Genomic DNA, 16,401 nt, shown 5'->3' on the forward strand with positions numbered 1-16,401 from the left:
ATTGCCCTCAGAAAACAAACAAAGGATGTCTTTTATGGGTATTTCTCGTTTAGCTCAAGAATCCCCGCCTAGCCCATATTTGCAGCATAATGCACTACGCACACTCAATGGTTCTCCTAACGATTCTGTTGCTACAATCATGTACTTATTTTTCTTGTTCAATTTTTTCATTATATACACATCATAATTGAAAGGAGAAAGGCATTCATCATTAAAATACTCAAATAAAGTTGGAATTTTGGGTGTGCTCGTGTACTTATTACAAAATGACCAACACACTCAAGTCCATGTAGCAAACTGCAACACTAATCTAGTCATCAATTTCTCTAGCCCTTTCTTCATCATGCTCCTCTTCTTTATCATTATCCTCTTCTTCACCTTCCTCTCCTTATTATTCATTAGCAGGCCCCTCTCATGCTCCACTTACACTAGCATCACCACTTCCCCACTCAGAGTAAATTGGCTCATTTGTAGGCTATTGCAGGTAGTTGATGAAATCTTCTTGAATATGTATATGCTCATTTAGAGCATGTGGTTCCAGCATCCTTAATTTCAACTTATTCAATGATTCAATAATATATAGCATACCTTTTTGGTATGCTTCAGTGACATCCCAACCATATAAAAAACAAGCTCTTAAAGTAGGATCCATGCCACAAAAGTTTGTATATTCTTGTTGGTGCTCAGTTTTTGTTGTAGGAGGTTCTTGCGTTGGTGGAGGCATCCTTTCTCCACGACATGTACAATTACTATAAACAAAGGCATTATCAAATTTTAGCATCTGACGGATATGATGGTTGTTATGGAAATCTAAATTGAATTATCTGCATAATGCCATGATCAGTCCTAAAAATCCAAGGGCATGTCTTTTTGGTGAATCTATAATCTCCTATATTTTGTTGGAGATTACCCTTTCAATGTCGGTTTATTTGACTCTCGAAATATACCATATTAGTTGTGTAGTTTGTAAGGTCACAGATGAAGATTGGATAGTAGGAGTAACATTGTGAAGAAGGAAGGTCATCCAGATTTGGGCTTGGATAGTCAGGTTGTGTCTCTTGCAGTGGATAGGGTGCCCATCTCGTCCCAACTCATAACTTTTTCCCGCTTTGCAAATATCGGCAGCAATATCATCATAGTTCAAATTACCTTTGGATACCTGAATTGAAAAAGGGTTTAACCTCCTTGAGTTTGCCACATAATGATCTTTTATGTAAGCATGTATGGCGTCTCTGTCAAATTGGACTCGTCATCCCCAAACCTAAGCTACCTTATCCAGTTGTGCATCCTTTGTAGGTTTGGCATTAACATGGAAATCCCTATTAATTTCAAGGTTAATATGCTTGGGAGGTAGTGCTAGAACATCCTAACCTCTGGTGTTTATTTCCTAAATCACATTCGAGTACTCCCTAGATCTTCTAACTCAATTGTCTTTTCCTGTACCAAGTTACGACTTTCAAACTCAGTATAGAATTGTTCATGAACGTGGCTTCTAAACCTGTGCTTACCATAAGGTATGGTAGATGATCCTATGTCAGAACTGTCTCTTACTTCCGGTTATAGGTATTCCATAAGCTATATGTAACAATTAACAAACAAAATCATTGAATGTATTTTATTAAGTAATATGGCAAAATTAACATATTTGCAAATTTATATTTGTACGTTGTTTCAGCAAGACATATGGAAATCTAGGTTAAAATTTATTTGATTATGTTTCTTTATTATGCAACCAGTTTTTCTTAATAGTTAAAGCCTACATGCAGTCCATAAAAGTTCCTAACACAACATATCCTCAGTGTTAATGCAAGAAAATTTCCTATATCTTATGTCAAGATCATGAAACAATAAAGTTACCCAAAGTCATTCTTAAATTAGAGAAAATAGTGTGTCCGCAAGAAATTTCATAATGTAGAAGATTTTAAGCATAACGACCAAAAATAACATACCTGAGCAATCTCTAAACTGGATTAAAAGTTAAAATTTGAAGTTTTACCCTTTGGATGATTGTTTCTACTATGTGATAGGGTTTTTTTTGTTAGTGAGAGAGTTTATTAGAGTGATAAAAATGATTGGAGTAGGTGCTTTTAACTCTGATTTGAATTTCCCAAAAGTCATGCAATCAAATTTTCTCTAGGCGCGCTAGGCAAGAACTGGCATTGCCACAAAGCGCTTAGCGAGCCATCTTTTGAAAAATATAAAAGACTACTTAAGAAAAACTATAAAAATTTGTTGGATTGACTCTCAAAAAGCAATTTTTTAACGTCAATAGTTCGACGATGGTTAGTATCACGTATAACCTATTACTTTAAAACATACCTCATGGTATTTTATTATGACCTTTATTTGACCTTTATCAATGTCCACCCACATCTTTACGGTCTTCATGAATGGTCGTCCTAGAATGATAGGTATATTTGGGTTTGCCTCAACGTCTCCATGAGATCTACGACTACAAGAAATGTAAAATTGTCAATATTGATCAATATGTATTTAATAATTCTAAGTGGCATCCTTTAGGATTTGTTTCCCATATGTAGTGTTTTCGTAGTTGGATCACTTTTGAGGTACCTCATTCTTTTTTACCACCGATAATGGTATTATGTTTACACATACACCCATGTCAACAAGTTCATTTCCAACTTCCATATTACCTATAGAGACATGTAATATGAATACTCCAAGGGTTATTTTCTTCTAGGGTAGAGTTTGTTGGATGGTTTCATAGTTTTCCTCTTGCGATTCTTCTTCATTTGGTCCTTCTTTTGCTTCCTCTTCCATAGCTTCAACAACAATGTTATGATCATCCTTAACCACAATACAATGCTCATTTGGATTTGTCAGGGTTTTAACATTGAATATGTTGTTTGGGATATCAGCTAACTATTTAGCTAATTAGCCAACTTGTGTCTCAATAATCTTTATGTAGGCTTTAGTGTTTTTCTTGCTGGCTATAGACGCCTGCATAAATTGATTAAGTAAATATCCAACTTTTTTTCTTTGTCTTGCTCTCGAGGTGCTTCTATATAAAGCTAAAAAGGTTGTCTATTGGTTGGACCAGCTTCAAATATCCATCCTTGATTGAATTTGTTTCTCTGAAAGTTATTGTTTGGATATTGCCAATGCCTGTGTTGATTGCCTAGATAATTTACTTTTGGGGGAAAATCCAGTTGGATGATCTATGCTGCAAAATTTGCAAAATACAATCTGCCTTTGTTGAGGCATTTCATGCATCTCCTTCAACTGTTGTGGTAATTTTGAGAACTACTTTATCAGCTCATCCACTGTTTGCGTCAATAACTTATTTTGTGCTAGAATAGCAACATTAGTATTCAACTCAATGATACCACTCTTTCTTTGAGTAAGGCTTCTATTATGTTGTCCCTGATGACCACTGAGTGTTACTCACTCAAGGATTGCAATTTCATCTTTTGCGCTCTTGGACATGAGAGAACCCCAAGCCGTGGCATCTATTAACAATTTTGGTTGTTGTTGTTGAGCATTTAAGAAGTTATGGATCTATGTAAGCTCATAAAAATCATGGTTTAGACATCTTCTCAACATGGATTTATACCTCCTATATGCCTTCACAATGTGTTTCAGTTGCACATTGGGAGAACACCACAATGGTTGTATTTTCTTCGATGAATTTATTGTGAGGAAATAACCTATTTAAGAACTTTTGCTCCAACGCTTCCCAATTTGTCAATGTCGATGTTGGTAGGTCTAGATACAACTCCTTTGTTTTCCTAATTAGTGCACGTGGCAAAAATCTCTAGAATACTATTTCCTCTTAATTTTCTAAGGCTCCTAGCGTCTCAGCAATCTCATAAAACTTTGAAAGGTGAGTGTACGAGTCTTCAAAATGTAAACATACATAATTTGTAAAAATCCCATTTTCATTTTTGTCTAACGGACATCCCTTTTTTGTCTAGTTATGTCTTCAAGACGTCATGGACTTTTGTAGCATGGCATGCCATCAATATTGTTTCCATTGTTGTTATTGTTGTTGTGATTATTGTTATTTATGTCAGCTATGTTTATTTTTATTTTTGAAATAGAAGACTCTTATAGATCTATAAATCTAGCTTTCAACTTTTCCTTTATGATCTTACATGTAGTTCTTTCAATTTTGGGATTGAACCGAAGTTGTTCTGCTGGATCATTTCCTTGCATAAACAGGTAAAACTAGCTAATATTAATAGTAGGTTCGTGACTATAAACAAAATATATAAATATTCACAAATATGAGTGGAAAACTTAAAATGATAAAACTATTGTGATGTTTTTAAAAATTGACGTTAGTTCCCAACAATAATACCATTTTGTTGCAATGCAAATAACAAGTTCAATATTATCTTATCCACAGAGACCGATGTTTCTTAAAGTCAGATACAAAAATTTTGATGATTCCAATTAAGGGTTTATAATTGTTTGGTTATGGAAAAGTAAATGATAGAAAATAAATGGAAATTTCGGTGTTAAGAGTGAGAAAATTTTGATAGGGGTAGATTTTGTCATTAATTATACTCATGAATAATCATTTTTTAAGAGTGTTACTCATCATATTTGTTCAAGTAATCCCGAAAAGAAAAACTTGAAAGGCTATCTACAACAATCTTTCGAGCAGCGCTTCCGCATTTAATCTCCCTATCATATTCTCCTCTTAAGACCAAGTTGAACCTACTACCTTTTTGTACTACCGTAAATCTATGTAAACTCTCTTTGAAACCCGACCTCCTATTTATAGGCTTGAGAAAGGTAAACTTGTTAGGCGCACTGCCCGTCTTCGCCTAGCGCGCCTAATTTATTCTCTATTAAGAAATGCCAACTCACCCTGAAACTATCTATAGCCTTACTAGCTCATTAAGCACATTACACATCTTCGCTTAGTGCACAAAGCCTTCCTTCACCATGAAGTTACTTAGCATTGAAGTCTTCTCTCGCTTGAGCTTGTTGAGCGCGCCCATGGACTTAGCCTAGCGAGCCTTTCTTGTAGGAAATTGGTCTTGGCAAGGTCTTTGTTTGTTTCTTGGTGTTTTTTAGTCCTTTTCACCTGTTTTTGATAAATGTGCAAGTAAAAAGTCCAAACATGTGTTTTAACATTTTCCATTGATAAATCAGGGGTTTTTATATTGATCGCTTGTAAAATAGGTCAATAAGTGCCTACGTATTTTACGTAATTTTGGCACTTATCAAGAATAAAGTAAAATAATCTAAGCATCATCAAGGTATATAAAGATTAAGTAAATCAAACAGCAAAATAAGAAGGTTCTGGTGTTTGGTTCAAAGAAAATTAAATGCTAAGAACAACATCAAAGGAACTAAAGTTTTTCAAAGTTCGCATGTGATCATGTGCCTTAGTTTTTTTCATCTTCTTAGGTTCATTAGTTTGTAATAAGTGTGACTAACTCTCAAATTACTAAATTAATATGACCACACATACGCGCGCACGCACACAGACTCACTTAAACCAATTTACAAACTTCATATTCTTTAACCCATTTTACCCACTTAAACCATTTTACAAACTTCACATGCTTTAATTTTAACTTTGTTCAATTGTTTTTTTTTGAAAGCCTTGTCAATCACCTATTATATATTAAGTTTTAGGCCTTAATTTGGATACTATATATATATATATATATATATATATATATATATATATATATATATATATATATATATATATATATATATATATATATATATATATATATATATATATATATATATATATATATATATATATATATATATATATATATATATATATATATATATATATATATATATATATATATATATATATATATATATATATATATATATATATATATATATATATATAGGATTTTTAACACATTTTAACGGCATTTTTTTAAAAAAATTTGATAAAAATCTATACTGGATTTTTAATAAAATTACTGAATTTTTTTTGTTTGAGAATTAAGTTTTACAAAATTTAAAAAAGATAAAAATAAGAAAAATATTTTTAACATTATTAGAATATGTGCGGGGTGTGAGGTAGTTTTTTTTTTTTAAGAGTGATGAAGTTAAGTACATAAGGCCCAATAAGAAAAATAATTCAATAGTATAAATATATAGTTTTTTTCTCCCCCTCCGACCCTACATACACCCTCCCAATAAGTAAAATAGCCCAATAGTATATTTTTAAAATGGATTTTCAAAGCATTTTAACTGTATATTATTAAAATTCGATAAAAATACATAATACTCTTTTAGTATAATTACTGAATTTTTCTAGTTTGAAAATAAAAAATTTCAAAATTTAAAAAAAAAAAAAAAGAAAAAGAGAGAAGTATTTTTAACATTATTAGGATATCCGTAAAAAAAAAGAAGCATTATTAGGATATGTGGGGTGTGAGGTAGATTTTGTTAAAGATTTGATGTTAAGAACATAAGGCCCAATAAGAAAAAAAATCCTATAATAAATTTTTAAAATATATAAAATTTTCTCCCACTCCCTCCCCACATACACCCTCCCATCCCATCTCTGTACTAAAACACTTAGGGCTGTCTAGAGTTTAGTACTTTAGTTTTCAAAAACTTCTCAACTTCCCCATTCTCTCACTCTATTTATCTACCTATCTCTAGGGATGACAAATAGATCCAAACCCGCGAGACCCACCTGCACTCAAATTCGAGTTGACTGAGTTTGGATTCGGGTGCCACCCGATATTTCGGGTGCAGGTTTGGGTAGTGTGATACCCGCACCCGAAACTCGAAATTACACTCCCTTATATATATATATATATATATATATATATATATATATATATATATATATATATATATATATATATATATATATATATATATATATATATATATATATATATATATTGTAAAAAGTTGTAGGAAAAATGTATTTTACTGCGGGTTCGATTTTGAGTGAAAAAACCCGAACCCATCGGATGTGGGTGTGGGTGTCATTTTGTCACCCGAATAATTTTTGAGTTTGGGTTTGAGTGTCAATTTCAAATGCGGGTTTGGGTAGTGCGAAACCCGCACTGACCCGACCCGTTGTAATCCCTATCTATCTCTCACGCATGATAAATTGCATCTATTACTTTATCCAACAACATAGTGTTTCTTGCGTTCTAATTAAAACCTCGAAAATTTGATGCAATCATTTAAACTAATAGTCGTTGGATTGATTTTAAGCGCTTTAGATTTTAGTGAAGATTTTGATTTTAAAAGAAAATCGAAAATAATAATGAACTTTAAATAGGAACGGTTTGATTACGATAGGCCAATTATGTGACTGCTTCAAATTAAAAACTACATTCACTTCCGATTGGTCCATCCCCCACTCACTTTGGCATTCATTATTTTACCATGTGATATGGTTTTGTCCATATGTTACATTTGGATGTCATGTAAATCATCAATGTCTCAAAGTACATTTTGAGATAGTGGACAAGCACCGATTCATAGACAACCACTAAAATATCCTAATTTTAGTGAACATTCATTATCACTAATCATATTTGTCTATAAATATGTTTAATATGAGAAGGTAATCTAATAAAATTTATGTACTATTTTCGGTTTAAGAATATTATTGTAGTAATTCATTATTCATGCCCATGTTACCTTGGTTATGATAGTCACATGCCTCAATAAAAGAAATGATTGTGTTAGGAAGCTCATAACATGTTTAAAATTTTGTCAAATTTTTTTGATATGAATCGAATACATAATAATGTAATTTAGCTCACATACATTGTCAAATGAGTGAACATTTTTGGATTGTCTTTTGAATGTAATGAAAAATAAACAAAAAAATTCTCACATTTTTATAATGATGTGGGTAAAGAAATTAATTCATGACAATATAATTTGTTTTTGAATAAGAAATTCAAGACCTCTATAAAAGTATATGAAAATATTGGACGATGTAGCTATGGCGAGAGTAAATTTTATGTTTTTGCAAAAAAAAAAAATTAAGTGGGTGAGTGAAAAGACAAATGAATTAGATAACTCATAATTTTATGTTTGGTATACCAAAAAAGTTTGGTTTATTAGGCAAAATAGAAGTTAGTGTTGACAAGAATTTATAAATTGATATTGTAGATGTAAAAAGATTAGGAGACTAGATCATAGTCATAAAATTTGTAGTAGAACAAGTCACTTTTAATGTTATAACTCAGTAATATTGTGAAAGGAGTTAGACGACTTATTTCAGGATATAATTTAAGAAGAAAATATTTTTCTTTAAGAGGTCTAAATGGGCGTGTATGAAATGAGTGATCTCAAGAATTTGTTTGTGGAGTATAACTTCGAGGATATAAATATTGAGGATAAGTCCATCATATACTTTTTTTCAACTTTTGTTCTTATTGTAGACAATACTTGTTTTTAAAAAGAAAAAACGGAACATCTTACCGGATGCAAAAGTGGGATGGTATGTGTGATAAGTTGGCTTCAAAACTATTTTGGAGAATTCGCAAAAACGCAATGCTTTGACTTAAACAAAATGAGTTTGTGTGTCCCTTCCAACCTTAACTTCTAGAGGAACAAGCAATCCACCCTCAATCCCTTCTTGAATATCTAACATTTCAATCCATCATTCATCCTCCGACTTCTATCTTCATCCTGGTGAATCAGTCTATGTATTTTCGCAAGTTTCCTTCTTTTTTTAGGATCCCACTAAGTACAAATATTGTAGTGGATTGTCGCTTTTAGGCAGTGAACTGATTAGTAAAGGAGTCATAGAGCATATTCTAGGAACTTATGCAACCGTCGGACAGGGTCTTAAACCATATCATAACGACTCCTTTGAGAGTGAGTATAAACCAGTTATACTTCATAGCTCCATAGGCATGGTAATAATCAAGTGTGGTGTTTACATGCTCAACGTATTCATCTAGGTCTCCTGTGTCATTGTAGTTGTCCAACTTGGGAAGTTTCTCGAGGGACTTTGAAATTCTACAATTGAGGATTCGCTGGGAGAGTAGTCTTCTCCTCCGATCAGGAAATGGTACTTCATCATCATGCATGTCATCTCTTCGATAATGGTTTGACATTGATCGATAGGGACTGAGGCTCCCCGACGAAATGTGAATGTCGCCTCTTCCTCTGGAAAAACATGGGGGAATTTGTTGTTTCTGGTGTCTGATATGATCAGGTGATCTAGGGGATCTATCACGTAAGGAAACAATGCCAACATAGATAGATTTTTGTGTAGTTCTATAATTACAACATGATCGAATTCACATAGAGTGGTTTGTATGAGGAGCGAGTTATAGGTTTTCGTCGATCTAGAGGAGTCTTTCAGTCAACAAGTGTGAATTATGTTGCTGCACCAAGTCGTAAACATTATTGATCTAATTATTAGTTCCTTGCATACCTATGTTGGCTTGGAGTTGTTGGAGAATTTGAAGGATCTCTTGTTTAGGGATCTGTATTGGTTCCAGAAGTTGCTTGGATATTTTGCCTTGAAGGAGTCACTAGAAAAGGTGAAAGGTCGGGAGATCTTAGAACATGCCATGGCCGATTGTTAAAGGAACTCGATTCGAGGGAGTAGGAATAAAAGGATAGGCAACTAGGATCAGACCACCTTTAACAGTAGGAGGAATTGGAACCTCAGTCTCAGGATCAAAGAATTTGACTGTTGTGGCAGCTGTAGTGGCTGTAGTGCGTTAGCTAATTGAGTATATTTTAATGTTGCCATGTTCGTCAAAAGATCGATTGAATGTTCGAACATGAAAAATTTTGGTTTTTTGTTGAATTGTAGTAGAGATATGGCATTTTATCGTGGAGATTCGAGGGAAATAGATGTTGATTCCTACATACGGTTTTAATGTTCCGTTGTAGAACTAGAAATAAGGCACAAGATCGTAGGGAGATCTTCCGGTATGGTGGTGAATGCTTTTGATTTGGAGGAACTATGTAGACTTGCAAAGTTACCACTTTGATGCCTAAGCCAATGAACTATTTGAGAAGCAACTTAGAGAGAAAGTAAAAAAATATCCGAGACTGATGCATGTGTAGCTTATATAAGGTGAGTGGTTTATAATTGTCAAAATAAATTTATAATTTGATGCATAAATATGAATTGCATCTTACAATTTTTTCTTTTGTCTAAAGGAAGTATACATGAAATTACACTCTTAAATAAATTTTAAATACTATACTGTGTATATAAGCAAGTTGGTGCATCTTCTTTATCTCTTGAATCGTGAACTATACCTTCTCAACCAACAAATGTGGATAGCCAAATGACTTTATCTCGTTCCCTATCTTCGTCAATAGGCTGCATGTTTTAACAAGCTCTTCTAGAAATCGGTCTTGCTCAATAGTAATGGCACTTGCCCGCTTCATAAGCACTTTTTTCACTTGTTGATGATGGTCCAATAAGAAGACATCCTCATTTCTAGTAGCTCATAATTCCAAAGAATGCATAAGCCTTTTGTATTTGGTACAACATCTCTACGATTTCCTCTCAGCGAGTAACTTTAGCCTTACTTGAGAAGTAATCATAATCGTCTTTAGAAAGGAACAACTGAAATTACCTAGCCATACAAGGAACAAGACGAGCCAAAAGTAGTGGTGACAAAGTATTTGAGGCCGTTGATGAGCTTCGCCCAAGGTCTGATCTTCTCAAGTTTGGCTCAACTCTCTGAGGTATCTAGTTAGACGACTCCATCACATGAGATATTTTAATAGCATGTTACGATGGGTGTATAATTTTCCTTACCATGGGATGAATAGGATGGCCCCACACATTTGTCTGAATTAGAGAAGGAAGAATGAAAAGGGTCAACTCAACATGGTAACCCAAAGTTTGGACTCCATCCTAGATTATCAATGCAACGACCTCTAGAGGCAAAGAGGTAACTCTAGCCATATTCTTTATTCAAAGCATTCTTTTATGGCATTTTATCTTATTTGTAGAGAGAAAGTAAACAAATCAAGAAGACACTTACATTGAGGCGGAAGGAAGAAACCTCTTAGAAGACTAACTAGAAATGTGACACCTCTCGTCTTTGGAGGAAACATCCATTAAAAAATGTGTCTCTATTTATTGTATCTTGTGTTCTTGGAAGATACCCCAGAAGATGCACCACCATCAAAAAAATCCAAGTTTTACCAAAAATTCACCACTCTCCTTTTCAAATAAGTCTCCTATTGGTATAAATCATCAGGGAGAGAGACATAAGTCTTGGCCTCAGTCAAGAAATGATGTTAATGCTAGAATTTCATAAACCTCTTCGAACATTTTGAGGGCGCATCAAATTGAACGTCACATATACTCACATGAGAAACCTCAAAGAGATTAGCAACCAAGAATTATTTATATTTAAAATTCTTCAAAATACCATAATAGACCTCGAAAATATTCTGATCTTGTATAAGACAAAGTAGACCTAGACTATGGGCCGACGAATAATTGGTGTGGGACATTGAAGAGATGGAAAAAGAGCGAAAGGTCAGAAGCACACCCATTCCAAGTAATAAATGCTTTGAAATAGATGGTCAAAGTCAATGCCATTACTAAAGGCTCATTACTGGCCGACTTGGATGAGTCTCATGCAAAGAGCTTTCTTACCTATAATCAGGCATTCGAGAAAGCGAAAGAACACATGCACTTCCTATATCCTAACTTGGATCTGAGAGAGCTTGACTTGTTCAAGTTTGTCAGAGCTAGGAATTGGGTCAAAGAAAAAGATTCATGTCCCTTTGAGGGAAATGTACGACTAATCTAAACCAAGAGGTTAAACTCATTTCTAATGATAAGGCTAGATCCACTCCTGAAGAGGTCGAGCCCACTAATGCTACGCTAAGAAATTAACTATTATCTTGTGTAATCATTATGGCTTGTAATCACTTACTTATGTATTTATCCCCTTCTGAGGGAATATGTTTATTGAAGCTTTAATTTCTCCCTTAACAAGTTATCATATATTTCATGCTTTTATTCTCCTTAATTTTTGGCAAGCAGTTAATCAATGCAGTCTAGGCTTAAATTCTTTTGATGAAATGACCTCAAATACGATGATACCCCAAAATTTGCAACTATACCATGTAGGACGCAACGATGTCTCATAGGGCTCAATGATACCTCGTAGGGCGCTTTGATACACTAGAGGATGCAACAATACCCCGTAAGGCATATTGATACTCTGAAGGTGCCTTGTTAAAAACTCGTGTCATTGCATGGGAAAAAGTGTCACCCTAATACTTTATTGATATATTAAATCAGAAGTACGCAAGTTATGAAGGTATACATCCTGAACCCCTACATTCCTGGTGTAGCGCACAATCAAAGTTGGATATTATAAAAAGGACAACCTTGCCACTAACAGTCATGATCCTGCCTCTATCTACTGAAACACCCAAGTACATTAGAAAAGAGAGTCATCATCATTGTTTGACCTAGAACTATGCGTCAAATTTGTCCCACGAAATGTGGTCGTTGCGTAAAGAGCATTCAATGTGCATGTTCTTCATACAATTGGCTTCCCCTCAAAGCCTTTTATCTTCTTTCAACGAGTGACCGACTAGGAAACTCGGTAGACGGACAACGGTAGCCCAAACCACACAACCCATGCTTCAATAAGTAGTAACACAAATTTGGGAAATAACTGTTTAGGATCCTTCATAAGGCACATGGACAATGGCTGAATCACGAGGCCCAACATGAAAGGTGCAACTAACAAGCAGGAACATGTGAAACCTCGACCAAGTACAAAACATACGATCCCGACCTCCAACATATCTCAAACCGTAAGATCTAATTGAACGGTGATCCTTACAATGCATCAGGTTAACCGAAAATGGTTCTTACCGCTCACACTCTATATAAACTCCACACATGCCTCATATATCTTTTCACTTTCACTCTAAATTGCTTCTCAAATATTCCAGTAACTTGGTCGTCAGTGTACTAACTTTGTAGGTACACTTTATTTCGTCGCATTGTAAACATTCACCGCCGCACTGGAAGATCTTGTTGCGACCCTGTTTATTTCTAGTTCCACTAATCCGTCACATTATAAGCTTTTACCACCGCACCGAAAAATCTCATTGTAATCTCCTTTATTTCTAATCCACGAAATACTAAAGAATAAAAATTTATATCCCTCATACAGATTTTGTCATATTTCTACCGAGTTAATTATGTGGTATCATTCTTTACTCCTCATCTGAATTTAAATACTACAGTATGTTAAACATTAATTATATGCAGCCAAGCCATCACTTTTATCCAACAATATCACTATTTAAGAAACAACTTAAGTCAAACCTGAACCACTCCGAAAACACTTATCTTTCATCAACTAGACAAGAAACTTAAAATCAATTTAATATATCTTTGAAAGGTCAATTTCATAGTACATTTTATGAAGTAAAAGAATACTGTAACAAATGTTCAATTGGACAATAATTATCCACTCTTTCAAGTTTTCAACTGCACCACACTATAGATCACAAACTGCCAAACTACTAGTATCAATCAAATTTGCACACTCTTCCTAACATTAACTCTGGAATTAAATTAATTTCTTCTGCTAACTTGTTTTCCCAATGGTTTCCACTTTAGGCACATGAACAGGAAACTCATGAATCTCATCCATCCATGGATTCTTCTCCTTAGCCGGATCAACGGTCCTCAATGCACGCCACACAGCACTATTGCACTTAAATCCAGAACCAAATGCAATTTGCCAAGTTCTATCACCTTTTCTGATCCTCCCTTTAGCTTCGGTATAAGCCAATTCATACCATAATGAACTACTCGAAGTGTTACCAAATCTATAAAGTGTCATCCTTGATGGCTCCATATGCCAATCACTAAGATCAAGATTCTTCTCTAACTCATCCAAAACAGCTCTTCCACCAGCATGAATACAAAAATGCTCGAAAGCCAACTTAAAATCAGGAATGTAGGGTTTTATTTTCATCTTGAAGGCTTTTCTTGCGACCAAAGTCGCGAAAAACAGAAGCTGTTCGGACATAGGTAGGACTAATGGACCGAGTGTGGTGATGTTTGTTTTAAGCGCTTCTCCAGCGACAGCCATTAGATCTTTTGAGAGTGATACACCAACTGATCTCTTCTCGTCTTCTTCTTGAAAGACGCAGCCGTAGGACTTATCGTCTGCGCCTTTGTGAGTCCGGACGGTGTGGATCAGTTGGTATTTGGCTCTTTTGCTGTCAGATGGTTTGTTGGAGAGGAGAACTGCTGATCCTCCCATTCTGAAGAGACAATTTGAGACTAACATTGATCTGTTGTTGCCAAAATACCAGTTGAGTGTGATATTCTCCATGCTTACCACTAAGGCATAAGAGTTTGGATGAACCTATAGACATAAAACAAAAGTACTATCAATAAATTATTTTTAGTAATTTAAAACAATAAGTTTAAATTAATGAGTAATGATTAATGAATTGTTAAATTTTCAATGATTCATTTATGGTTCTTCAGTTATAGATGTGGACAACTTGCAATAAGTTTGCAGACCTAAAAGGGTCAATATTTTTGGTATCATGTCTATAGTTTGGAGCTGCATTAAATAGGGCTGCTAAAAGTTAATGTTACAGCTGCAAGTAACATGGACAAGCTGGACATGTGTGTGGACAACTAGAGTAAGAGATAATTGATTTTTAGAATTTGAAATTTTTTGGATCTATTAATTGATTCTTACTTTAAACTAGAATTTTAAATTTCTATATATGTAAACTGGTACGGTCAAACTCAAGTCTGTGCCACCGCAGCTACAAGTTATCGTCTGATTTAAGTATAAGAACCCTCACGACTGTCCTTTAAAAAAGGTGTCATCGTTGAGTTGACGTGTATGAATGTTGTATATAAACTAATCTTAGTCTCAATTTTTAGTCGGAATCAATTTTATAATATCATGGACTTAAACACTAGTATATGAATAAAGAATAGAAAAGCATGCAAACAAACCTGAAGAAGCTGCTTAGCAAGGTCAATAGAGATAAGTCCAGCACTACAACCCATACCACCAAGATTATAACTCTGAACATTCCCTCTCAACTTATAATGATTCACAATCATAGCAGAAAGAGAAGGAGTAGGATTAAACAAACTACAGTTCACAACCAAAATCCCAATATCCTTAGCCTTAACACCAGTTTTCTCCAAAAGCTGATCAATAGCACCAAACATAACCTCCTCAGCTTCTTTCCTTGCTTCAGCCATGCTAGGGTTTGGTGGAACAGTCAACAATGCTGGTGGCAAAGAAGTCCTTTGTCCTAAACCAGATCTCTCTAGTATCTTTTTCTGAAAAGCTAAATTCTCATCAGAAAAAGTACCTGTCAACTCAGACCTATTCATGAAAATCTCTCTAGTACATGTATAATCTTGTTTTGGCTTATAACATGCAAAATCTACCAAGTATACACCTCTAGGACGACTCATGAAGTAAAGTGTGACAAGAAACACCATGAGACTGGAACATAGAGTCACAGATATGAGATTGAACTTGAGATTCTCATAAAGCTGAATAACATCATGGTAAGAGATAGTTGACAAATGAGCAGAAGCTGCACCAAAAAGTGGGATGAGAAAAAGGTACATAGCTTTTGAGATTAAGTAATGGTAACCTAGTTTCACATACTTAAGTTTAACAGATATAAGAAAATTTGGAAGTTTTGTTCTTTCTCTTTGAGGCTCAATAGAAACAGTTTGGTTCTTGTGATTTTCCATTGTGATGAGAAGAAGAAGAAGAAGAAGGAAAAAAAAGAAGGAAAAGATGAATGTGATGAAAAAATGTGGAAGATGGGAATGTTATAAAGGGTGAAGAGAAGGAGGATAGTTGATACAACTACCCCAACGAACTTTTAATTGTAATCTGTAGGGGCATTGAATAAGCCAACTAGGAAACAGCTTTGTTTATTTTATTTATTGCTGTATTTTGCAAAAAATAATTTGGCAAAATGTTTAAGTTTATTTGAGTTTTCATATTCATTTTTGATATAAGTACAAAACTGAAATGGCACATGTAGGGATGTTAATTAGTAGGGCGGTGAACAGTAGGCCACTTGGGTTGATACGTCACCATGTTGGTCATTGGTGAGCTATACTAATAAATGAAGATGAGTTATGAGTCTATACGAAATGTATATGTTTTTTGTTTTTTTCTATCTTCTCTTCAGTTTTGTGTTACATAGGAGGAAAAGCTCCATACCCTATTACTTGTCTATGTACTAGTATGCTTCAATAAAAGAGTTCTAGAAATATTGTGACATTTAGTTGATATTGGCAAGACTGTTGGTAATTTGGAAAAGCAAAAATATATCAAGGTGTAGTTGCTTTGTCTTCGCAAATCTATTTTGATGTATTTCGTGTTTTCATCTCATACTAATTTCAAGGCTCCCATAGATACAGGGGTCTTGTATTAGCAT

General features: G+C 34.3%; 1 protein-coding gene across 1 annotated transcript; it reads right to left on the reverse strand.

The window, feature by feature from the left end:
* Positions 1–13,311: 13,311 nt before the first annotated feature.
* On the reverse strand, positions 13,312–15,760 carry LOC131644273 (3-ketoacyl-CoA synthase 11-like). The gene is made up of 2 exons (XM_058914729.1): positions 14,942–15,760; positions 13,312–14,330 (listed from the first exon to the last, which is right to left on the reverse strand). The coding sequence occupies exons 1-2, from the start codon at positions 15,701–15,703 to the stop codon at positions 13,542–13,544; spliced, it is 1,551 nt and encodes a 516-aa protein (XP_058770712.1). The 5' UTR covers positions 15,704–15,760; the 3' UTR covers positions 13,312–13,541.
* Positions 15,761–16,401: the final 641 nt, after the last annotated feature.

This window comes from Vicia villosa, linkage group LG1, assembly GCF_029867415.1.
Source record: "Vicia villosa cultivar HV-30 ecotype Madison, WI linkage group LG1, Vvil1.0, whole genome shotgun sequence".
NCBI lineage: Eukaryota > Viridiplantae > Streptophyta > Magnoliopsida > Fabales > Fabaceae > Vicia > Vicia villosa.

Bases quoted from the DNA above. Each gene is read 5' to 3' on its own strand.
- LOC131644273 (XM_058914729.1), bottom strand. From the start codon at position 15,703: ATGGAAAATCACAAGAACCAAACTGTTTCTATTGAGCCTCAAAGAGAA. The intron at 14,331-14,941 runs GTTTGTTTGCAT...TTATGTCTATAG, and splicing joins TTGCTAAGCAGCTTCTTCAG to GTTCATCCAAACTCTTATGC.